Source organism: Perna viridis, chromosome 15, assembly GCF_037379345.1.
Source record: "Perna viridis isolate PV_CMFRI_1.1 ecotype Kerala chromosome 15, ASM3737934v1, whole genome shotgun sequence".
Lineage (NCBI taxonomy): Eukaryota > Metazoa > Mollusca > Bivalvia > Mytilida > Mytilidae > Perna > Perna viridis.
Window position 1 is genome coordinate 23,815,089 of NC_142459.1, and position 26,198 is coordinate 23,841,286.

General features: G+C 34.7%; 1 protein-coding gene and 1 long non-coding RNA gene across 6 annotated transcripts in view; one reads left to right on the forward strand and one right to left on the reverse strand.

Annotated features, from left to right (window-relative positions):
* LOC148597542 (uncharacterized) overlaps window positions 1–15,828 on the forward strand; it is a 33,912-nt gene extending 18,084 nt beyond the window's left edge. For both annotated transcript variants that reach the window (XM_088563417.1, XM_088563418.1), the window contains exons 4-9: window positions 984–1,162; window positions 3,233–4,183; window positions 5,676–7,175; window positions 8,661–8,812; window positions 11,325–11,443; window positions 14,762–15,828. In XM_088563417.1, coding sequence (XP_088419543.1) covers window positions 984–1,162; window positions 3,233–4,183; window positions 5,676–7,175; window positions 8,661–8,812; window positions 11,325–11,443; window positions 14,762–14,907 — 3,047 coding nt within the window. In that variant the 3' untranslated portion in view covers window positions 14,908–15,828. The remainder of the gene's footprint in view (window positions 1–983; window positions 1,163–3,232; window positions 4,184–5,675; window positions 7,176–8,660; window positions 8,813–11,324; window positions 11,444–14,761) is intronic.
* Window positions 15,829–17,091: 1,263 nt separating this feature from the next.
* Window positions 17,092–23,728, reverse strand: LOC148597543 (uncharacterized). 4 transcript variants are annotated; one of them, XR_015919059.1, is made up of 3 exons: window positions 23,269–23,728; window positions 19,946–22,714; window positions 17,092–19,303 (listed from the first exon to the last, which is right to left on the reverse strand). It is a non-coding gene; the product is annotated as an uncharacterized LOC148597543 (long non-coding RNA). The 4 variants fall into 4 exon arrangements; XR_015919058.1 differs by having other exon boundaries at window positions 23,037–23,728; XR_015919057.1 differs by having other exon boundaries at window positions 17,092–18,455; window positions 19,089–19,303; window positions 19,946–23,718.
* Between the last annotated feature and the right edge of the window lie 2,470 nt (window positions 23,729–26,198).

Genomic DNA, 26,198 nt, shown 5'->3' on the forward strand with positions numbered 1-26,198 from the left:
TACGTGTTTATTAACATAATGAACTTTGTCCTATTTTATGATTAAAAAAAAAGGATCGTAAGCAGAAAAGGATTTTCGTAGTACCAGGCATGTGTAACGTGTAAGAGGACGAGGTTGAAATATTATTTATATCAAATGTACCACCATTTAAAAAAAACTGTTTCCTTTTTAAATTTATATTTTTTACTTTAAAATCTATTGTTTTTTCCTTACATAAATAATTTACTTATTTTCCTTTGTCTGATCGAAGTTGTATTTTCAAAATCAAACTAAATTTTCCTAGTCACTTACATTGAAATAACTACACATTTACTTTATTTCGCCCTTAATTGAAACAGAAATCTTCTTTTCGTTATTTTCCCCTCTTGTCGCTCTTTTCTATATTGCCACTTCTTTCGTTGTTCCCCCTGTTGTCGCTCTTTTCTAGATTGCCACTTCTTTTCGTTATTTTCCCCCTCTTGACGCTCTTTCCTAGATTGTCAATTCTTGACATTTCTTTTCATTAACTAGTGAGACCAGTACGTGTATTACGAAGTGTTAGTACTTCGGCTTTTTTGGCGTAATTCAGAAAGGCCTACTCTTATGGCATATCGGAAACGAAAACAAATATCTGAAGAAGTAAAAATCGAAGACCATATAATAAACTTATTTTAGTGAAATAGATACGAAACTTCCGGTAACTAACACTGTATGAAAAGTTCCACATTCTTGTCAGACTGAAATCAGGCTCTCAGTGCTATCAAGGCTACCCTTTATTTCGCGTTGAATACCTCAATGAGGATTTCGCCTTCTCTGATTTCCTTCCATACTTCGATAAAATAATGAAGTTGATATTTAAAAAGGGCAGTTTGAATCTGTCATTTTTCTCAAATGGCAAAGTTCCGAAAAATTTTGCCTTTATCACCTTTGGAGAAAAATACATTACCGTTTCGGTAGAAGCAAAATAAAAGTTAAGGGTATTTTATTTATTGAATGTATTGTAGGTTTAGTAGGTCCGGAATATAGTAGTGAGGCTCAGAAGGTTTCTTACATGCTTAGTACACAAAGGTCAGAAGACAAAGTGTTACAGGTCGGATTCTCTACAACTGCTGCGTCACTGAGTGATTCCAATATATACAATAACTTTGTAAGAGTTGTTCCAAGTGACGCTGTCCAAAGCAAGGTAAGCTTATTGTCATGTAGATTTATTTGCACATTTCAGATTGTCCACGACCAAGTAGCGTATCCAAGGTTTTTTATTGTGTGTATCTGTTATCCCTGTCAGGTATTTATCGTTGGATTGCATTCTTCTGATTTCCGTTAGAATCACGGTTCCCTGATTACTTCTTTATTTCATAAACATGTTTGATGTCCAGCTTTAAAACTATAATTTTACCTGCGTCGCCAAAGGCGGAACCAGGTCTGGATGTTGGGTCTGTTCGTTCATAACTTTTCAGCTTGTCATCGCAGTTCCTCTGAAGCTACTCTACAGAAATTCCTGAGTGTCCTTCGTGTATATCAAGGACATCATTATAGTTGTGTATATTATCAGGAAATTTTTATTCTTAAATTTTTGAAGGAGTTATGCCCATTTGAACTTAGACATTTACCATAAATCATAAATCATCATGTATCGGCTTTTCATCACAACTACTAAACAGAAATTTCTGAAACTTGGTATGTAGCACGAACGCCATATGTAGATGTGCCTGTTATCAGGAAATAATGATTCTAAATTTTTTATGGGAATCATGGTCCATAGTTCCGCATCTACGCCCGTAACACCTCTTTCCTCGTATTTTCTCAGCAACAATAAATCATAGATGCAGCGCGACGCAATTATTCTAACTTATTCATATTTTGTTCAGATAATGGAATATTGCTTTTTTTATATTTTATTTAAGTTAAATCAAATGAAAAATGTTTTCTACGGTCAGTTGTTTGTCCAGATAATACGGGTATCCTAACAGAGCTTGTAAGTCGGTGATTTCACGAGAGTTCACTTGCAGTCAACGTGGTTGGTATAGAGAAAATAAACAATGTCATCAACGAAATCCTCCGCTGTAGAACTAAGATGATGGAAGTATGACGACATACTATGCATATACTATAAAAAAATTAGGTAAAAACACAAAAAATGCAGAATCCTGAAACATTGTAATTATATTGTTGTATACCCTACAATAGAAAACTAAAAAATCGTTCTTCGGTTTTAAATGCTTTCAACAGTAGACATTTCGGATAAAAACATAATCGAGATCGATACTCGCAAGACCATGTGCTAAACAAACTAAACTTAAGTGGAAAGACCACCTTTGTATTAAGTTTGGTTCTGATGATAAATCATACCCAAGCAAACAAAAATAAATAACTTTTAATGCAAAATGCGCTTTTATAAAATGCCAAAGGCTATGCAAAGTTTGAAATCTTTGAAATAAATGTGGAAAGCCATCTTGCAGAGCTCTCCTGTCTGAAGGAAGATATTAAGCAGACCTTCTTTTATTGATTTTTACCGATAGCTTCCGATTGGCTCGTGAGGTCACTAATATTCCGTAAAATTTCTACGATCATGTTTATCTAATCACCGAAACATGTTATCTTGTCAAGCTTACGACTACTCGAATGATAAAAGAGAAAGATTCTAAATTTTTTTTGACGACAACACGAATGTTCCTGGGAAGTAGCCGTTAGATTTTCCTCAGACATATACTCTAGTCGTCTAGCTGCAAATCGCGTTGTTCGTCAAAGTTGTCTGACATTTGCTTTCAAGTTGTGCCTCAAACTCTTCCTCTGTTTATTTTGGGTAAATTTTTCGTTGTTTCAATTTAATTTTCATGAACATTTAACATATTAGTTCCGATATTTATGACTTGCACAATAACATGGTCTTCTCTTTTAAACAGCAATGTAGCATATTCATCCCTACTTTTTCAGTTCATTACCAATGCAAACCTTCGCTGTGCTAATCCGTTTTTTTTAATTAATGAAGGTGTAAAAATTTGTCGTATTTATCAAATCATCGTCCTCAATTCTAGGCTGAACATAACTGCAGTTATGGGTATTATACATCCCTTTTCTCTTGATATGTATTGATTTCCATTTTCCACGTTGGTTGTTCGGCAAGTTCGGCATTTTTTTTTACAAAAGAGGGAAAAAAAGGAATCTTACTTGGCATTAAATGAAACGCAGTCGCGTGTTGTATTTAAATAGGTTTTCACATTAAGTAACTCAGAACCTCATCTTTTTTTAACAGGTGATGGTTGCTTTAATGGAAGAACTGCAATGGAATTATGTTGCTATCATCCATGACAATGATGTATACGGCACAGAGGGAAAAGAAGGGTTGATGGCACAAGCCGCCGCTCATTCTATCTGCATAGCTAAGACCGTATCTCTTTCTACCAGAGCACCGAGCTTAACAAATCTACAAGAAATCTTAAATGACATTATAACCAATGTAGAGAGTCCAATTAGTGGAATAGTTGTTTTTACAAGTAGCTCTCGTGTCAAATCAATTCTTTCGGCTGCTACTAGTCTTAAAAAAACCTCTAACGATCCATTATCATTCATTTTGTCTGAAGCAGTCGGTCTCTCAGATACTTATTTTAAAAGTTATGATGGCAAGCTTTTCTCTTCTGCTCAAGGGGTTTATGTTGTAAACCCACCCCGTTTGTATGTGAATGAATTTGAAAAATACTGGAAAGGTATGTTTCAAAATGTGTCCGCAGTTGTAGAAGAATCACAAAGTAATCCGTGGTTACTGGATGTTTACGAGCATTATTCTGGTTGTTTACCATCAAATGACACAAACACTCCCGTATGTCCAAATCTAGATGCATCACAGCTGACAAAAGTAAGTGAAAAATCAACCTGGACAAGTTATGCTATGAAAGCCGCTTATGTTCTTGCAAAATATTTAAAGAAAACGCAGGACAGCTTGTGTCCTGTGGGCAGTGCCGGAATTTGCAATAACTTGAGAACAAAACTGCACACAGAAAGGAATTCAATATTGACAAATTTTAGAAACGATTACTCGCCGGTTGACCTAGCACAGAACTTTCCATTTATTCCAGCTGCGTTCGAAAACGTGTCCATAACATTTAATGGTTCCAATGACGTACAACATTGGGAAGGCTTCCCTGATTACGAGGTCTACCAGTACAGAAAATGTATCAACGACGGTTTAACGTTCTGTTTTGAAAAGGTGAGTTGGGCATTGTAATGATCTGTAATTACGCGCCGCCATGAGTGACAAACCTCTTCAAGTGATCAGTCCGACCGTCCGTTCGTCCGTCCTTGTTCGCTTGAACTGATAGTCAATATTTGTTGTTTTTCTTGTCCAGTGCAATGAGGGGACACAATTTATTTTGAGCAAAATATCTTAAAGAGTTCATCATATCTACGAATAAAATATTTATATTCCATATAATTTATTTCCAAGTATGTAAAAGTGTAATTTTGAGATAAGGGCGATTTCAAAATATTTTTTTCTCTCATTCTTAAGGGGGTACCTAACATCTTCTTTAAAATTTATTTGGTCAATTTTAATTTCTTAAAATTGTATTAAGTGTTTTACTTTGATAAAAGAAGCAAAATAAATTTTAACCACATGTTTCGTGGGAATAATTCCAATGATCACATAGTAGCTTCATCAACAAAATTTATGATCATTAAGATGCTTTGAGTTTGATATCAGAATGTCTCAAAATAAAACAAGTTATTTCCCCTAGGGGTTGTATACGCCCTCTGTGTTACGTATTGAACTTCAGGAAATGGGTTACCATCATGTTGTATCTACTTTACATATCAATTGTATTTTAGTGTAAGTGTTTGTAAGAATCAGGCAATATGGGAAAATTTTGAAACATGCATGTCAAAAACCCACCGATCTGATAATGTAATACATGTATCACTCAAGGATACTTTCACTACTTAAAAAGACCATTATTTGATCTCTGCATCACTGGCTTTGCGCAGAAATTTTTCAATAGAATCTTAGAAAAAATGAGGTTTTTGACAGAGTTATCTGCCCTTGAAATGTTAATTTCCAGTGCGTATTAATGAAATTGTAACTCAATGGGCCAGCACGATATGGAAAATCTTGTCTTTTTTCCATGAGTATGATTGTGCAGATAGTCAAATTACACTATCAAAATGATGGGTTTTTACATACCATGTTTCACCTACTGCCTGATTCTTACAGTGACACTTAAACATTACAATTACGTTGAATCAAAGAAAATATAATGTAAATACCATAAAAAAGAAAAAAATCGCACTGTAGGAACAAAAAAAGTCCACTGTATCTCCCAGGAAAAAGGGCAATAAGAAAAGATTAACATCTTCCTACAAAAAAAAAAAAAAAAAAAAAAAAAAAACATATTTTTTTCCAGGAGATATGGAAGTAATAAACATTACAAATTCGTATGCAATAACAATTAATAAAATTATAAATAAAGCACAACATAAAATATAATGATATGAACAATTCATCTTCTCCAAAGCAGAGCACAAGTTACATTAATATTCACGAACGATTTATTTCACCATCTTCATGCCTATGACAAATGGTAAAAAATAACGCATTCATTTCCTCATTCTTGTTTATAATGTGACCACCATGATTACTATATCATTTAAAAAAAGATGGCTTTTTTACGAGTAATACATTTCCTTAATGAATTATTCCCTTACAGCTTGGCTCTTACCACGAAGCTAAGATTTTCATAGACAAAAATGTCATACAGGAGTATCATACGGACACAAATGTAGCTGCTTGGCCCAACATTAATTATGCTCAGTGCAGAACTGGACGACACTGTAGTTCTTGTATAAATCGTGACAGAGTAGAAGAGGTTTATTTCCAGGATGGAGATCTTATTGTCGGTGGTATTGTTCCTGTGTTTGACGCCGGTACCGGCAGTCCCGTGTCTTGTGGAGCCATTCGGAAGAAGAATGGTAACGAGATCGTTCAAGCGTTTGAATATGCCATAAACATTGTAAACAGGAATACACCTCCGTATGACAAAATATTTCCTGGAAAGAAAATAGGCTTCTTAATATTGAACAGCTGTGATCAGCCGACATTGATAAAGCAAAAACTACTGCAACTTTTACATAAAGATGGTAATATTGTGATAAATGGCAAAACAATAAACCTTAAAGAGAAACTGATTGGATTCGTCGGACCATACTCCAGTGGTTTGAGTGTAGCAACCGCGAACATATTTTCAGTGTTCAAATACGTGCAAGTCGCATATGCATCAACTGCTAATGGTTTAAGTGACAGACAAAAATATCCTTATTACGCGAGAGTATCAACTCCAGATAAAAACCAAGCTCGGGCGATGATTGAAATAATTAAACATGATATTTATGGTAGCTCTAGTTACATTCAAATTGTCTATAGCAAAGGGACATATGGGGAAGCCGGAAGAGATGAAATCAAAACTGTGGCGGAAGCGGAAGGAATCTGTATCATACAGGAAATAGAAGTTGACGACGGAAGTAACTTCAACGAAGTCCTACCAAAGCTTCGTAATCGTCCATCGGCGAAAATAATCATTTTATTTGTTCGATCTCACCATGTGGAACCCATTACGTCATCTTTGAACAAAAATGTGAATTCTGGAGAATTCATGTTTATTGGCTCAGAAGCTTGGGGATACAGACCCGACTTTTACACTGACAAACAAAAACTCGTAGGGTCCATTATTCTTTCACTTCAGCTGCGCGAGAATAAAGACTTCACTAACTATTTACATAGTATCACCGCAGAAACGCAATCCGATAATCCATGGCTTCAAGATTTCATCTCTGCCAAATATAACTGTCACATTGCCCGAAGTTTCGATAAAACCATATCCAAGGCCTGTGATCCTGATATGCGACTTGCAAATAACGATACCTATACACAAGAAATCTGGACACCGTTCGCTCTGAACGCCATGTTTGTTCTTCTCGGTGGTTGTAGTGACGCTTTTATTGATCTTTGTGGTTCAAACTCTCTCACAATTTGTCAACAATACTTAAGTAACCCCAATATTGTTAAAGATAAAATTATGAAGCATAAAATAGATCTTGGCGACGGCAACAGCACCCTGGTTTTCGATGACAACGGCGATGGTAACGTGGGCTATACAATCTACAACCTTCAGCGGAACCAGGATGAGACCGATAAAATCGAATATCGACAGGTACGTACATTGGCATGACAATTGTTTCTTCCGGTGGCCTTATAGCCGTTGTCTGTTTTGTTATGTCACTACAGTACTTCAATGTCATTTCTGCTAATATCAATGTTTCATTCATTATTTGCACAAGGCGCATTTAAAATCAGACAAGGCGGTCTTCTCTTTTTGTGTACGGATGATTGGGCATGATAACATTTATTTTAGATAAACAAAAATGTAACCCTACGTAAACATCACCGCTTCTTACCTGAATATGATTCGCCATTTATCAGATACATGTATGGCCACAAACGAGCAACCGTATGTTCAAGGTCCGTCCATTACATGTATACTTGACCACATGCACACGTAGCTTGCATATAGTGGCAAGGGTTTACACTGTGAAAAAGTCACACCCGCAGCCAGTGGTTAACTATTGTTTTATTTCTTACCATATGTTTGCTAGCATAATTGTAGCTATTTGGAGTATGGGCATGTTCTAAATCCATAGCCACATCAGTTTCAGAGACATCGGTTTTAGTCACCAAGAAGTGAAAGATTTTGTGTATGTTATAGAATCTGAATACTAGAAACTGAAAAATAATCCTGATTTTGAAATTCTCACCCCATTTTTAAAAAAAAAAGATATTTTGGCTATTTTCAGGGACGGAACAGGACGAAAATCTTTATTAAATTATTAATTTTATGTGGCCTAATACGAAATACTGTATGGATAGGACTAAGCTTTAGATGTAGGCTGAAACCAATTATTAAATTTTCATCCTTGTTCTTATTTTGTCTTAATTTCCGGTCTGATCTTTTATTTCCTTTTTAAAGTTCCTGTTGTAGTAGGCATAATTGGTTGTATTTTTTCAGAGTGAGTCTGTTGTATTTATCTAAGTACCAGCCTATATAAAATTAAGACACTGCCAGTGGTGAAGTGATTCATGGTGTAGAAAAACCCACCAAACAAACGATGGTTTTTCAATCTACATATGCTATATTTTTACATAACAATAATCATTTTAGTATCCATATCTGCGCTTTTGAGAAAATCACACATTCATCTAGCACTATAATCAATCAAATCGAACCAAATCAAGAACGATAACTCTTGCAAAGTGCCAATCTATAAAATGCATACGATTTTTATCTCAAAAGCGCAACAACTAATTAAAAAACTATGACTAGTTATTTAATTTGTAACTGTTCTGAACAAGAAATAAAACTGAATTTAGTGGTTTTTTGTCATGCATGAATTACCTTCTGTCTGATGTTTAGAAAGACTGCTACTTATATGTTCCACAAATAAGACTACAGGAAAATAGAAACAAAAAAAAATGTTGTTGAAAAATTATCACATTTCTCTCCGCCAGGTCGGGTAATTCTCTTTTGATTTATCATATTTCTCTCCGTCAAATCGGGAAATTTCTTTAGATTCATCGCATTTCTCTTCGTCGGGTCAGGTCGGGAAATTCTCTTTAGATTTATCACATTTCTTTCCATCAGGTTGGGAAATTCTCTCTAGATAGCCAAAGGTTCGTGATGGAGCAGTCCATTGTGAAACCAGAGGGGATGACGTTACCATCAGTGTGCCCAAACACAGGAACATGTCCACAGTGTCAGAAAAAACGACCAGTTGTCACATCGTGTATTAATGGGTAATAGTCTATTTTAAACATTAAGGCATTTCTAAAGAATCGATCCGCGTTATGCGGGATGTTGTTCGTGCGCGAAAGCGTAACACAACGTAAAGGAATATCATCAACGCAAACTACATTTTTAAATTAGAGAAAAAATCGTTTTTAGGTTGTGCGACAATCTTGTAAGACTCCGAAATAGTGACGATGCTTTAATCTTAAACTGCAGAATAGGATAAAATGTGCATATAATAAAAATTAAGAAAAATGACATTTAGAAAATTCATAAATTAAATCCGTAAAAATGGATTACTAAATAAACGATAGGTGCTAACTTCAGTCGCCCCGTGCAAGCCCAGGTGTCAAGAGAATATGCCTGCCACAGCGCTAAGATTGTCGTAAAAGGAGACTTAATAGTGCCCAGAAACCTAGCCGGTGGCTAGACGCTCTGCCCACAGAGCAACTGGGATGTGTGCCCCAGGTGGTGGAATGGGGTACCCCTGGCGTATTACATGCTGGGGTTGTCGAGCTATAATACGGAAAACCTGACCGCAAACCATAGTGGTGCACCGTGTTGGGAAAGATGCCACGGTCCTTGCACGTTAAAGTACCCTGCTGTGGTATTCGATAGGAGTAGGAGCCTTTGCGCTCCGCCACGGGAGGCCATATTGCCCAACCCTACCCATCCCTCCCATTTTCTTGTGGCAATCAAGATTTGTTGACCCTATTATCCTTGTGTCCCATCCCTATTTTCATTTCATCATCATCATCATCATCATCATCATTTCATCTTCATTTTATCATCCATTTTCGCGTTCATCGCCTGAATATAGCTGAAATATTACTGCTCGGGCGTTAAACCCCAATAATCGATCAATCAAACAAACTTCAGTCGGTCTCGTTATTCGGACCAAGGTAGGAAGTGTGACAATCCTGTAATTAAGCCTTGGTGAAATAACTCATGTTTCAAGACATAGAGTCTTGAATTTAATTTCGCTGAAAAATAATAAATTTTAGTAAAATAACATTGATTTAATAACAAAAATATCACCTTTTTTTCATTTTAAATCTTCTATTTCATATGAATGATTATTCCTACTATTAATTTAATATTTTTTATACCGAGCATCGCATGCGAAACTAACGATATACAAGCTCGTCAAGCCATCCGGAATATGTATCAGATAAGTCCGCAGAAATGGGTCAGGGAAGTGAATTCAAAGTGAAAGTACCTTTAAATTGGATTAATATCAAAATATGCAGTTCTTAAAACAAAGAAAAAAATCATTAAGAATACCTTGTTCCGGTAACCTTAATTATCTTTTTTTAAATTGACAACGCTTACCTATCCTTTCTCGCCCCATTCAACTATCGTCCTTTTTTCCAATGACTTTCATTTAACAAATGTAAGAACATTGTAAAAGTTCGATGCTTGGTTGTAGGCTGTGCCTAATTCATTTAAAGTTACTTGTCGAATCTTGACTGTGATGTCGTTCCTTTTGTCTGCTTCATTCACTACTCCTAGAATAAATAAGAAGTGTGCTGCTAGTGGAGCAAGACATGATTTCCTTTCCGTAGCACCTGATGTCACTTCCGTTTTTTGGCATGAGTTCATACTGCTAATGCTTTAGTTTTTGTGTGACGTCTTCCTTCCCTTATCTTCAGTTTTTATGTTAAATCACTACATTGTGTGTAGATCGTGTTGTTTTCACGCGTTCACATTTAGAAGATATTTTTGGATTTTGACATATTTGAATCATCCCGCTTACGCTTCGGTATTTTTTGCCGATATTTTATGCGTCCTTACGTCCCGTCAGTCGATCGTCCCTAACGAACATGCCATATTTTGAAAAGAGAAACCATTTACACTGTTTATATGATTAGTTGTTGTTTTCGATAATGATTTTTTCCTATTATGCAGAAAACCACACAAAGGCAGGTTTACCATAAGTAAGCGAGGGTGCAATTCATATCCCTTACTGTAGGCCAAACACTACTCAAAAATCCATTGAACTTGAACATTATTTAACCAACACTCAAATCAATGTCAAACTAGATTCTTTGTCCTACGCAGTCGGTATAGTTTTGGTTTTTACCCTTTGATCTTAAGGACCCTCTTCTATGGAAACACAAGTCACCAGCTGATCGTAATTCTGTTTTTCCGATTGGCTAATTACTGATAACTTAGTGGCGTTCGAAAAAAAACTGTACATATCGTAACTTGAAATTGCGTGTCATGGGTTATTTTTTTGAATGCAATGTAGAAACTTACAAGTAAAAAGAACAAACTTTTACTGCGTGGGTTTTCTTTTTTTAAAGATAGTACTAGATCAGTTGACTACGTACAACCAACTTAAACCCGTCATAAATGTATTTACCACTCAGTAAGTAGGAAAGAAACAGATGAAAGTTTCTCCTTTTTATGGCTTTATGCCACTTAAAATTGTTTCATATGTTATAAAATGAAAATCGTATATGATTGTTTTACTCTGTTCTTGGATTATTAATCAGTTTAGTCACGATTGTTTTTCAGGGCACCGTCATCAGCAGACAGTAACACCCCACTCATTCTCGGAGTTATCATCGGTGTTATGGCTGTAGCTCTGTCTATTGTTATTATTATAGCCGTGATGCTCTGTCGGAAATTGAGAGGTAAGCTCTTTTTATATGAAGGTGAATGTGTGAAAAGTTCAGACATTTAAACTTGTATGCACTTTGTATTCGTGTAATTGTCTGTAATGCTTGTGCGTTTCTCTGTGTAAAATATGGTGACTTTATGCTGCTCTTCATACAAGTGCATGTTTCTTAATATGATCTATACAAAGGAGGTAGACCTGGGGTAAGGGAAACAACTCTTACAAATCATTGGAACGTTTGTAATCAGCATTTTACATCAATCTCATGTAAGCATCGAAGTAACCTGGACTGATTTCATTCTGTTTCAAAGAAAAGCTTAAAAGGCTTTGGTGAAAATTGAATATGATATAAACATATCAATGATTTCAAGAATTATGTCACTTACCCTAGGTCTACCTACTTAAATTGTTGATACTTAAATTTATTTTAAAAAATCAAAGTACTCGTGTACTGATCAGATTATTTTGTACACCTCAATAAGCGCCAAGTTGTACTAATTGATGATAAGATAAACAGAAAGAAGGCTGATGCATTTTAAACGTGTCCAAACATATTAAGTTTGTTGCTGTAAATTTAACTATTTTTTTGAAAATACTGTTTACGAATGGCATTCAATACATGTGTATATCTTTATATTTTGACACTGTAGCAATGCATCTTTATGGGTAATATTCAGGTTTTTTGTCTGTTTACTTGGAACACATAGATTTATAGAACACAAAACTGCAGTGCGACGTCTTTTAAAATTGAACTACAAACTATTGTCTGCTAGGTCTTTTCCAGAGGCTATTTTAAAGTCGAAACTCCAGATCGAATCTGACAGTCAAACCATCTAAACTGAAGCCACATTCGTTTACATCAACTCTGTTCTAAGATACATGTACATGTACATCTTAACTAGTCGCATGTTTTCTCTCATCTGTGGCAACATCCCTTCGGCTCCCGCGTATGCGTTATGCCAGAGCTTGCCGAAACTACGCAGACTTTTTGTATCGCGCTAGAACTCTGACAAATAGGCTTCTGGAACAGGGTTATGTTGCTACAAGATTGAAGTCATCACTGCAGAAGTTTTATGGTCGTCATCATGAACTCGTGGATCGTTATGGTGTATCCATCAGCACCATGAAAACTGATTTATTCAACGGGTCATAGTTTTCCTTTCCTCGTTTATCCACCCCGGACTTGACTTTTTATGAGCAACTCGGCGGGTGTTTCTAGAAAAGCAGAGGACGCTTACCCTACCGGTGCACCTGGTCCATGCTCCCAGTTTTTAGTGGAGTCCGAGTTGCTCATTTACTTTTGTTACTTTGTATATATGATTTTATTTATTTTATGTTCTTTGTTGTGTATGTCTGTTTTCCATGTCTGGTGTTTGTCAATGGATTACATTCTTTTGGTTACTGATATAACCTTGGTTACCTTGATTGCTCTTTCTATAGTTATAGATTCCATGTTACAAATTATCATGTAAAAAGACGCTTATCAAAAGCGCTTAGTTTCTGGACACCCAGTTTTAGAGACACGTAACCCTTTAAATACATCATATACACAGATTACCTCAGGTCCCCTCTCCAATACACTATGCAGACAGGCTATCTTATGTCTATATACACATGTTACCTCAGATCACCCCTCAATACCTTATATGAAATGTTACCTCAGGTCACATATTCAATACATCATATCGACAGGTTATCTCAGGTCCCTTCAATATACTTTATAGACAGGTTATCTTATGTACCGTATTCAATACATCATATACACAGGTTACCTCCCTTTAAATACACTATATAGTCATGTTACCTCAGGTGCCCCCTCAATACATTATAAGAATACCTGAGGTCTTCACATTGAATGCGTTATATAGACAGGTAACCTAAGGTCTTCTCAATACATTGTATGGACAGGTTACCTCCGGTCCCCTCTTCAAATCCAGACCTGTAAATCAATAGTCCAGACCTGTAAATAGTCCAGACCTGTAAATAAATAGTCCAGACCTGTAAATAAAAATTGAGACCTGTAAATAAGTAGTCCAGACCTGCAAATCAATAGTCATGACCTGTAAATTATTAGTCCAGACCAATAAATAAATAGTCCAGACCCGTTAAGGTACTCCAGGCCTGAAAATAAATAGTCAAGACCTGTAAATAATTAGTTCAAACTTGTAAGTAATTAGTCCAGACCTGTAAATAAATAGTCAAGACCTGTAAATGAATACCCCAGACCTGAAAATAAATTGTCCAAACCTGCAAATAGATAGTCCAGACTTTTACATAAATAGTCCAGACCTGTAAATAAATAGTTCAGACCTGTAAATATGTTCCCCATATAATTTGATATTGTTCAAAACAGTTATGAATAAAGCATTTCTATTCTTCTTTCAAAAAATCATTTTTCTAAATCCATTAAGTAAAACATAAGTTAAATAAACAACGATGTATCGGAAAATACTCGATTTGTTTTAGCCTAACCCCAATAATCGTCAATTACCGTTGTTATATATCGTTATGTCGTAATCCGTTTGCTACATTGTGTTTGTAGATCATCTTTTATTGCATGTATTTACGTTTAGGTCATGTTTTGGGATTATGACATATTTGGGATTATGACATAATTGAATCATTCCACTGCTTATGCTTCGGTGAATGTTTTTATTTGCCGACAGATTTATCGAAATTCGACAAAAATGTATATTTGACATTTGTAGACTTGTAATTTGTAAATTGGCTAGCTCACATGCCGGATTTGTGGCAGATATATTTGGTATATTTGGAACAGGATTGATCTTCTAACTGTTCCGTTCTGATGCTGCATGAAGGGTCTAGAAACACTATGTATGGAATATTTTTGTTTAAACGATCCATCCGTCTGTTTCATCATATATCGAAACAAGTGGCAAACTCTTGTGTTTGTAGATATGCATACATTGTCATTGAGAAGTCAACATATCATATACCCCCCAACAAAGAAAAACATAATATTTTAAAGTTTTAGAGGAGGGATGGGTGTATGCCTACTCAAACCTTTTTGAATGTATGCATGGGAATTTCGTCAATTTTGTAAATGTATCAGAAAATCAGGTTTTGTTGGACACGAATGTGCTATGGATTATTTCAATCATAATTGACTTAGTTCATCAGCGCTTTATATTTCACAGACTGCAGTAAAAACGTCTGAACTTAACAGAGTTTTCAAGAATCTTGTAAATCATATTCAGTCGCATTTGCAAAGCTGAAGCTTTAAATTGTGTAAACGTGTTAATATCTGTGTTTTTATTCGGGGTGAAGACTACCACTTGATTACTACAACAACTATATAATTATTTTGTTGTAGGTCCTTCAGTCGAAGGAGATAATTACCTTACACCCATGGAACTACATGCTCAAAATGTTTACTATGCTGGAAATAGTGATACGAAGAACTTTGATACAGCACTGGTTGACTCAGGAGAACTTAAGCCTCCCCAGGGTCATTCATAGTTACAAGCCTTTATCATTTCCTTTAATGGAACATTTATAACGTTAATTTCATTTCCAATGTCGGCGCTGTTAATTTTTACCGTTGGCAGTGTTTATTTCTACTGTTTGAAGTGATTATTTGAACTATTGGCAGTGTTCATTTATATGCTGTCGGTCGGTGTTCATTTCTACTGTTTGCAGAGTTCAGTTCTATAATGTTGGCAGGGATCATTTCTATTTTATCTGTAAATAAGAGTTCGATGGTCAACTATACAATCATTTCATTATTTCATGCATGCATATTATATCTTTTGTCGACAGTAGAAATGAATATATTTCTCTTGATATTGAGTCCAAAGTGTCTAAGTAAGAAATTGACGAGGTCAACTTAACTGTGTTTCCAGGACACGTTTGCAATTCCGATGAGTTCACAAATGGTCTTTTCACGCCGCAGCGAACATCATTTTTGTTAGAGATGATGCACTTACAGTGTTTATATTAAAGACCATGTATTTTTGCACTCACTTTTATATTCATTTTGCATATTTACGTAATGCAAGCCATTTTAGCGCGTTTTTCTATAATAGCACCACACTCCCCAAAGAAGAGGTAGTGGAAAACAATAAATCTGTGCTGTCTCTCTCTACCAAAGACGATGATTGTGATTTACCGTCTATGTACTGGATTTCGAAACTCCAAAAGAATCCATACAAACAACGTTACATAGCTGGAACTGCAAAATGTACCACCAAACCTCTTTTAAAACTTTAACTTCTATACTTACAGCTGTCAAAGAGGGTGTCCAGTCCTACCACAGCACTTGTTACTCCTGTAGTGGTATTAGCTCAATGTGGATCCTTAAAAATGTGAAAGATCTTCTGGAGACCATCAGTTCAAGATTATTATCAGAATATAATAGCATTAAAACCTATGATTTTTCAACACTGTATACTTCTATTCCCCATACTCAGTTAAAATCCCGACTTAAAAATATTATACATCGTCGTTGTTTTTCCAAAAAAAGATGGTACACATGATGTACATATATATAGTAGGTAGAGATTCCTCATACTTCGTAAGAAATAATTCCAAATCATCTTCCAAATATAATATTTTTTTTCAAAATGCTGAAATTTTTTATCGACAAAATATATATTGTTTGTTTGTTTGTTTGTTGGGGCTTAACGTCCGAGCAGCAATATTTCAGCTATATTCAGACGATGAATATGAAATTGATGATAAAATGAACATGAAATGACAAAAAAAAAAGGATGAGTCACAAGGATGATAGGGTCGAAAAATTTTGATTGCCACTGGAAAAGGGGGGATGGGTAAGGTCGGGCAATTTAGCCTCCTGTGGCGGAGCGCAAAGGTTCCTACTTCTATCGAATACCACAGCAGGGTTCTTTAACGTGCGAGGAACGTGGCATCTTTCCCAACACGGTGCACCACTATGGTTTGCGGTCAAGTTTTCCGTATTATAGCCTGAAAACCCCAGCATGTAACACGCCAGGGGTACCCCATTCCACCACCTGGGGCACACATCCCAGTTGCTCTGTGGGCACAGCGCCTAGCCCCCGGCTAGGTTTCTGAGCACTATTTAGTCGCCTTATACGACAAGCTTAGCGCTGCTGCAGGCCTATTCTTTTAACACCCGGACCTGCACGGGGCGACAAAATATATATCCAGTGTAGTGGACGCGTTTTTCAACAAACGGTCGGCATTCCAATGGGAACAAATTAAGCTCCTCTACTTGCTGACGTATTCCTTCACTCTTATGAAATTGACTTTATAGCTGATCTGATTCGAAAGAATATCGTTTAGCTAGATCTTTTATAGATGACGTATTATCTTTAAATAATCCTAGTTTCGGGGATTTGATACACCTGTCTGTCGGGTTGGAGAGTTTCTTTCCTTTGCTTAAAATAAATAAAGAAAAAAAAATGAAGAAAATTTTAAATAGTTAATCAAATACATATACATGTAAGTAGGTAGTTTAATGATAATATACATGTATGTTTAAAATATACATTCTGGTCATGGTGTTGATATCTATCATCTTTCACACCTGTATTGATAACAATTCTTTTGTAGAGAACATTTCAATTTAAATCCGTGTCAAAAATGTCATATTTTATTGTCTATTTTGTTCGTTTTTTCCCTGTCAGTTCTTGATGTTGAATTATGCACTATTATACAATTCATTTATTAAGGCCACCATAAAATATTCCCAGATTCTCTTCCAACTCTTTCAATTGATGTGAAAAATGTAGTCAATTTGAAAAAAATTACCTAAATTGGATAAAAATTGGGGGAAACTAAAATTGATAAAGGAAAGGATATATGTCAAATATACAAAAGTTTCGTCATGCATTTATAGACCAGTCATTCAAAAACACCGTTTCTATTTTATAATATTCATGTTTTTATTTATATTTTTATTAATTCACAATGCCATTGTCTTAGAATATAGTTAGAAATAATAAACATACATTAAATACATACATCAACATGTAACAAGAAACATAATTTTGTTAGATTGTTTCTATATCATCGAAGTGGAAAAATTACACTTGATGTCCCATACACTTACAGTATGATAGAGGAACAAGACTGAGTTTAGAATTTTCATAATGAACCAGTTCAAAAGTCTTAATAACGCACCAATCAACACATTGCCTAACTGTTAGGAACAATATAAGCAGAGTACCTTTTCTTAAAAACAGACACATGCACTTATATTGTAACCGACTGAATAACGAAGTGTAATAGATCTAGAACGCATGTATTCGTATTTGTCCTTTGTTGTACCATATCTACAAATATATACATATCGAACAACGTCTCGACCCTGGACGCAGCAGTCCTCTTGAAAAATGCAAGAATCTTGCAAAGTTTGGAAAAAACGAATGGATTTTACGCGACATTATCCGATTGTCAAACGGCGTCTGATTTGAATAATATCCGAGAATTTCGAAAGGCTTGTCTGCAGCGGTTAGTAAGAGAGAAAAACGAATGTCTGCCGTTGTGTAGACTTGCCACATCTAAAGATAGTGATATATTCCACGGCCTAGTCCAAGGCATCTCTGCAGCTCAATATTGCAATCCTAGAGACTCGTCTGAATAGAAACGTTTTTTTGTTTAACAACAAAACAAACAGAAACAAAGGTAATAATAATAATAATAATAATAATAATAATAATAATAATAATAAAAAAATCACTGCTATTTATATAAAAAGAGCTATTTGCTCCTAAACAAAAAAATGGCTTGATAACTGACATGAAGTTATTTAAAGAATACATATGATAAAAAAATATTTCACCAGAACTTCCATGTGTTACACAAATGCATTTCATTCCTCTGAAATCCTCAAAAATAATTCTGTTTTTTACGCTGGTCCAGCTAATTTTTGCATGACTTATTGCTTTGTGATATAAAGTTCAAGATAAGTTAATATAGTTCTAGTGTGAATTGTCCTATTGTTACGTCGAATTGAGTTGTCTCTTTTCGGATGATTGTACACCTTTCCATATTTATGTTTACTTTAGTTACATCATGATACATTCCTAAAATAAATAACATCGACACAGTGTAAATCGCTCCGTTGTGTTTATATTTATCCCTTTGTGATTTTGTCTTGACAGCGTGCCAAGGAGCAGCATGATTGTAGATAGACACTTATCAGATTATAATCACTTGACGGTTGTCCCTGGCGGAGCAAGACATGCTTACCCATCGGAACACCCGATGTCACTCCCTGTTTTTGTGAGATTTGTAGCTACAGCTACTTAACTATTAATTTCCATTGACGTTTTTCTATGCAGAATGTTTTTAAGATGAGGGAAAATATGTTTGATAGCGAGTGCCGCTCCACCGTTATTACGTGTACTTTCTAAATTTCACTTAAGGTTCCCAAATATACTAACGAAAAAAAGTCATGTCCCGGAAGTAACAAAAAGTGACTGTCCTTGCGGAGAAAATTCATCATTTTCTTCAATTTAACAAATAAAAAAAATATACTTAAGATTACGTTTCAGTAAAAATTGATTCATCTTTTCTGATAGTTTTCAAGTCTTTTATTAATTTGTTTTACTTATTTAAAGAAGTGAATGTTATGTTTAAAAAAAACTTCGGAAAACATGTGGATGTACTTGTGTGAATCTCCGCTGTTAAACTGCAGTTGTTGTCAAGAAACTTACCCGCCTCGACAACAAAAAACATAACTCCGATTATAATATCACAATCGAAGCATAGTTTTCTAAGATAAGAAAGGCAATCATTTTCTTGTTTGGAATTTGCAACTGTCGACTGAATTTTGTTTATGTCACATGATATGTGTAAAATATTCCCATCATCCGTGGAGAACTGTAATATTTCCGGCATCATCTGTACAAATTGATCTGACAGGCCAAAACTGAAATGGATGTTGCCAGAGATAAGGATAAAAAGGTAAAGTATTGCCAAGTACTATAAAGTTATTGACCATTTTGATAGCGAAGGAAAAGTGGGGTATTGGGTTGGAATTTTGGGGGAAAAAATTGTTCAAGTTATTCATTTATTGAAAAACAACTCTCCCATTAATTAACAAGACAAGACAGATTTTCAAATAGTAATATTGATGTTGCTTGCTGGTTAAATATAAATAAAAATATTGCACTTGCGAAGCAAAAATTTTCATCCGGGTTGACTCCACTCTTTGTAATGTCCATTATTATTTTTACGACTCTCGCACAGACGGTACATGTATGGTAAAGCTCACGGCGCTCGCTGATTTAGGCAATTCCTACACCATATTATTTTAATTTGTCAAATCCTCAGAAAATGTTCATTTTTTGTTAATATGGTTTTCCATAGTTAATTCGTTTGACACATGATGTATTTTGGTCACGTGATTGTTTTTTTAGGAAGTTTTGTAAATGGCAGACGATAAATCAATATCGATTGATTGGTTTCATGCGTATTTTCTACATTTCAAAAAGGGATTAAATAACATGACATACAGAGGGATTGGAAAAGTTGGAAATACTGTATGTTGAGCTTAACACTTGAAAATTACCTGTAATAACCGGCAACCTGATCTTTCCTGTTGTTTTCATGAAACAGGCCTGGTTCAATATCGGCAACCTCTGACCTCTGACCCAAACACGTGCAATCAGTACCGTACAAAAAGGGATATTAATAATACATCGGAAAGAGGGTACAGCAGTATACATATATATGTTTGTCAATTTCAATTTATCTTGCTTTTAAATATTATCTTCGATAGACTCATCTGTAAATCTTTATTATATTCCATATTAAGTTAAATGACTAAGAAATTGTGTTTTATAACTATTAAGCGCAAATTCGGGTCAATATGTTACAAAAAAAAACACTTACTATTATGTCACAGAATATCAAAATATTTGTTAGCTGGACGAATTCAGGTAAGAAGGCTGTTTTAACTTATTAATTTTGTTTAACTTGATAAAACTATTCAGAAAACGTGCGTAGTTTACTCGAATGAACATCACAATATATACGTTAGAATTAGAACACTTTTATTAATGCAAAAAAAGTGACACCTATATTCCCTTACCTAAAACTTTGGCTAGATCCTTCAATCTCAGTTTCAGCTATATAGATGACGTATTATCTCTAAACAATCCTAATTTCGGGGATTTGATACATCGCATCTACCCAAAAGAATTTGAGAAAAAGACTACAGACACTGCGAAGTCAGCCTCATATCTTGACTTACACGGTAAAGGAAAACTATTGACCAAACTTTACGACAAACGTTATGACTTTTCATTCAGAATTGTCACCTTTCCTTTCATCTGTGGCAACATCCCTTCGGCTCCTGCATATGGAGTGTTCATATCACAACTCATACGTTATATCAGAGCTTGCCGAAACTACGCAGACTTTTTGTATCGCGCTAGAACTCTAACAAATAGGCTTCTGGAACAGGGTTATGTTGCTACAAGTTTGAAGTCATCACTACAGAAGTTTTATGGTCGTCATCATGAACTCGTAGATCGTTATGGTGTATCCATCAGCACCATGAAAACTGATTTATTTAACGGGTCATAGTTTTCCTTTCCTCGTTTATCTACCCCGGACTTGACTTTTTATGAGGAACTCGGCGGGTGTTTCTAGAAAAGCAGAGGACGCTTACCCTACCGGTGCACCTGGTCCATGCTCCCAGTTTTTAGTGGAGTCCGAGTTGCTCATTTACTTTTGTTACTTTGTATGTATGATTTTAGTTACTTTATGTTCTTTGTTGTGTATGTCTGTTTTCCATGTCTGGTCTTTGTCCCTGGATTACATTCTTTTGATTACCGCTATAACCTTGGTTCCCTTGATTACTCTAAACAACACACGTACTATTACGTCACAGAACGTTCAAATTTATCAAATGATTTTAATCAAACTATTTTCTTATAAATGTTGTGAACTGGACAATTTATCTAAGAAGACTCTGTTAAATTATTAATGTTGGTTATATTCACTTAATAAATTTTTAATTTTGTAAAGAAAACGTGTTTAGCTTAGGAAATCCTCGAATACATCAAAATGTACATATATACATTAGGATTAGAACACGTTTATCTATAAAATCAGTAACACGCTGTATTCCTTTACTATACAAGCCCATGTGTTTTATTGTTTTTACTTGTTGGACTTTCTTGTTTATTTATATACAAACTTGACACTAACCTCGAATGAAAATGTTCATTATACCAAAAGAGTTCCTTTAAATATATGAAAGCAACTTTGTTTAATTCCTTAAACTTGTTATTATGTTTTCAAAGCTCGAATTAAAGAAACACAACTTTTAAAAATGTACATATGCACATGAAAAATGTTCTATTATGTTAGTGAAGGTTTTCTCTTTAATTTTCAGTTCAAAATTCAACTTGACATTAGATATGCATGCAGTTAATGGTCAAGCATCACCGAAATTAAGATTTATTGCAAAGAATATCAAATAGGATGTGGATTGTTTTTAAAGTAGCTGTCTTTGTAAGAATCATGCAAAATCTGAAAAATGTGATACACCCCAAAAAGGCTACATATTTTTATTTTTGTAATTAAGTTGTTCTATGTGTCTATACTATGAAATGTGTAATTATTCATTCAAATCTGCCTGCTCTTAGGAGATAATCGACATTGAAAATACAGTAGATTCTATTGTATTTGAGCGCCATTTACAGAGTTATCTCCCTTAATTTTGAAATCTATAGTGCATTCTTTAGAATTTTTATCTCCTAAGAGCACGGGTTATATGAAAAACCACATGTTATTTTCTGTTTACTATGACATTTCAAACAAAATATCAAAAATAAAAATATGTAGGCTTTTTACCCATGAATCACATTTTGCATGATTCTTAGCTGGAGTGCTACTTAACATTCAAATAGTATATATATCAAAGCCAATGATATATGTTGCTTATTATGTATTACCCTAAAATCAAAAACGAATACGCCATAAATAGCTATTTTAAAGAGAACTTAGCCTACTTAGAATTATTAAAACCAGCTGTTTACCGTTAGTAAAATATGTTATTTCCATCATATTCTTTATAATATGGAATGAATGTACCTCAACTGAAAGTTAGTGATTTAAATTGTGATATTTGTGAATACTTTTTCGGTATACATACATACTCAGGATAGTCAGGATTCAGTATTGATTTCCAAATCACCAAAATTATTAAGAAGAAACGTTGACATGTGCGAATACTCAGTCGATTAAATTTAAATATACTTACGACTGTCGGGACTCAGTTTTTATCTATTTTTTGAAAAGTTCATGTAGATAAACTCCATACTGGTGACTGGATTGTGGAATATTGGATCAATATTAGATATCTTATAATTGCAAATAAAAAAGGTACAGAGCAGAATTTAACTTTTTCAGTTTTCTATTTACCGAACATTAATTAATTTTTTTCTTATTTTGATTACTTAAACATATAATAAAAGTACACAAAATTAAAATTATGAGTATTCAATCAAATTCCACATATCTCTACAGTTCTGCTGAACATGTCAATTACCCATATTTGTACTGCAAATATATTTTCGTTTAGTTGAAACACGGTTTGTGAACTACAACGGAGCAATATTTTTACTTATAGTACGATAATTTAAGCATACAATACACCATGTAATGTTCTTTTCCACCAAACACTCCATACCCTTCCCTAAAAATAACGTTATAGTTATAATATACGGATCTCGCGTTAAAACCTGCATTTTTGAAATCGTAGTAATAAAAATGTTCACAAAAAGGTTTTGCTTAACTTATTCAATTTTCTATATTTTATTCGAAATTCGTATTATTTGTACAGAAAAATAACGAAATGTGTTAACTATAATGACTTCTTACCTTCTCAAGTTTCCTTATAAAATGATCTTATTACGGTACGTTTATTTAATAATAAAACACATCCACCAATCATAGTCTAAGTTCTACAAAAAAAAAAAAAAAAAAAAAAAACACTAGTCGTTTAGGATTCCCGTTAGCCTTCAGCCTTCCGCCAGCTGGTACCCTAACACATTCTCCATCTCAGATAAACAGTAATGGCGTTGCAGGTCATAGAGTATAATGGAGGAGTTTATTCCCTTTATCAACAGTTTCTTATGGAGGTATCAAAATTTTATTTATTTCGCGTAAGCTGCTATGCTATGTCTTTATTTAGATTTTTTTCAACTATAGTGTATCCTAAAAAAATCATTTCTAATCAAAACTAGTTTTTATTTCAACGCACACTGCCAAACACATACATATTTTGAAAGAACAATCGACGAAACAACCGACCAAAAAATGTGTAGTATATATACCAATGGAAGCTTATAACTAATAGTCTTGTGTAGACAGTGTAGCACGTGCATCCGCATACGTTCAAGTTATGAGGGCCTTTCTATACAAAGTGTTTGGCCGAAACTTTGATAGAGTTGGGACTCGTCTCTTGGAAAAAAGGTCTGGGGACGGCGGCGAAAGGCTGCATCTCAGCACTGAAAAGGAGGGACTGCAGCGTCACAAACATGTCCTACCTAGGCCTTGGGCCCACGGAACATAACTCTGCACCTTGTGGTAATAGAGCTAGACTAACACGAGCTTTTACACATTTTTATGATTAATTTTTATTTGTATATCTCTCAAGTGTTTTTATTTCAACAGCTTTTATTTTTGTTACAAACTGTGTACTCTTTATTATTGTTAAACCTATGTTTTAGGTGGAAGTTAATATAGTTATCTGTAATTGAATGCGCTGTAGTCTGTTAGAGTTACTTTGGTAATTAGTGTTATACCTTAATTCAGAGGATGAACGTTTAATTTTTATTTTCAATTTTTCAAACATTTGAACTGAAAAAAAACCCCGTCGCTTAACATTTTCTTCAACACGGTAACGTAAATTATGCATGTACACATGAACATGTATTAAAAATGCTTCCGTTTTCATGATTTTGCAAAATTACAAAAGCCATTCCATATACATGGAAGACATTGAAATGGTACTGGGAACAAAAGATGCCACATGTCAACAACTAATGTGATTATGCTTTCCCGAATCTAAATTAGTCAGGTATACAATGTAGCTTGAATTCAGTCTAAAAGGAGAACCTTGCTTATATGCATACGCGTACATGGAACTTGCACATATAGATACGTATTACAGATAGACCAGGTTTCATGATTTCAATGCATTATTACATAGCAGCGTTGGTGGATATGTACGTAACCGAGGATAAAGCTTTCCTATGCATTATCTACCTAATATTTTAATTTTAGAAGTAACATGCTTTCTGATTGGATTTTTTCCATCTACCTAATTCTGTAATGTGACTCTGTCATCATTAAAATATTTAAATGATTTAGTTGTAGGATTGTCACACTGAAATTGAATTATAAAGCATGACTATGTTGCCTAAACATACCTATTGTGCATAAGTTGCCAAGACTTGTGTATGTATTATCAACCAAGCATCATTTCATTGTACGTAGGTTTCCTGGACTTGTCAATGCATTGTCTACCATGTATATACTCATGCCTCTGCCAAGACCAACTTATAATTATGAATAACCAGAGGATTTAGCATGCAAGTCCAAAGAAGTTGCCTAATTAATAAGGTAAATTTCAGACTTATTTATTTTTAGAATAATTTTGACTCATACAGATCAATTACACTTTTCAATTACTAGAAATTGAAAGTATTTTACTACAAGAATTCAATCATGGTTTGACTTATACGTTGGCACATTTCTAAACAAGTCAGTAGCAACTGGGTTTCACACAGGCCTAGAATTGTTTGTCTACATAGTTTGTACGGACCGAAACTAATATGACAATTTTAGAGAAGAATAACATTGTTTTTTCAGCGTTTTTTGACATCAAACAATCTTTAGATGCGGTGTCACATGCTGGTTCGATTCGTTAACTATAGGTCTCACTAACCACTTCTAACATTTCCATTACTTTACATGTTAAAAAAGTAATTTTCAAAGTCTCACTGTGAATTCCCAGGACAAAGGACATCTTAAAGTTGCATACCGTTGCGAAGCTTGGAAAAAAAGGCTCCCAAAATCATTATGCTAATGGTACGATGATAGTAGAAATTCTTCACATAATTTACTTGAATAAGTAATACTGAAAATCCACATTTTTACCTGTTCTGCTAACTGACAGCATGGAGGCAAATTACTCACACATGTAAACAATATTCATACACTTTTGTAGTTAATTACATATATGATTTTAAAGTACACATTCTCAGCTTCATTTTGACTACTTTCAATCATAATACACACACATAATGCACTTACAATGCATACGTCTTGGTTCAGTGTGTTTTTGGTACTACATAGGGGGGTGGCCATTTGACCCGGAAGTGGTTAGTGAGACCATATGATTTTTTTCATAGGTTCAATGTTAAGCATTATTGACGTAAGCTAAAAAAACATGAGCAGTGCGGTTATGATGAATAGTAAACGGTCTCGATGCTTTTCAATCAATTGATGTATGCGGCAAGAGGAGGCTTATTTTCTTTCCTGTACAAACTATACATTGATAACTTTTGTACAGCTTAGAATGTTCGTCTTATTCAGTTTTACTGAACGGAACTGCATGCGGAAACCCATTTTTCGCCGACGATATTGCTTTGGAATCTGGTCGGTTTACAAGATTACTTGAACATTTGTTACAAATACTCAGAGTTGGAAATTTGAATTTAGTGCCGAAAAACCCGCTATTCCGATATTTAGACGAAACAAGCAAATCTCGCGGTTTCCTGAAACAAGCAAATCTCGCGGTTTCC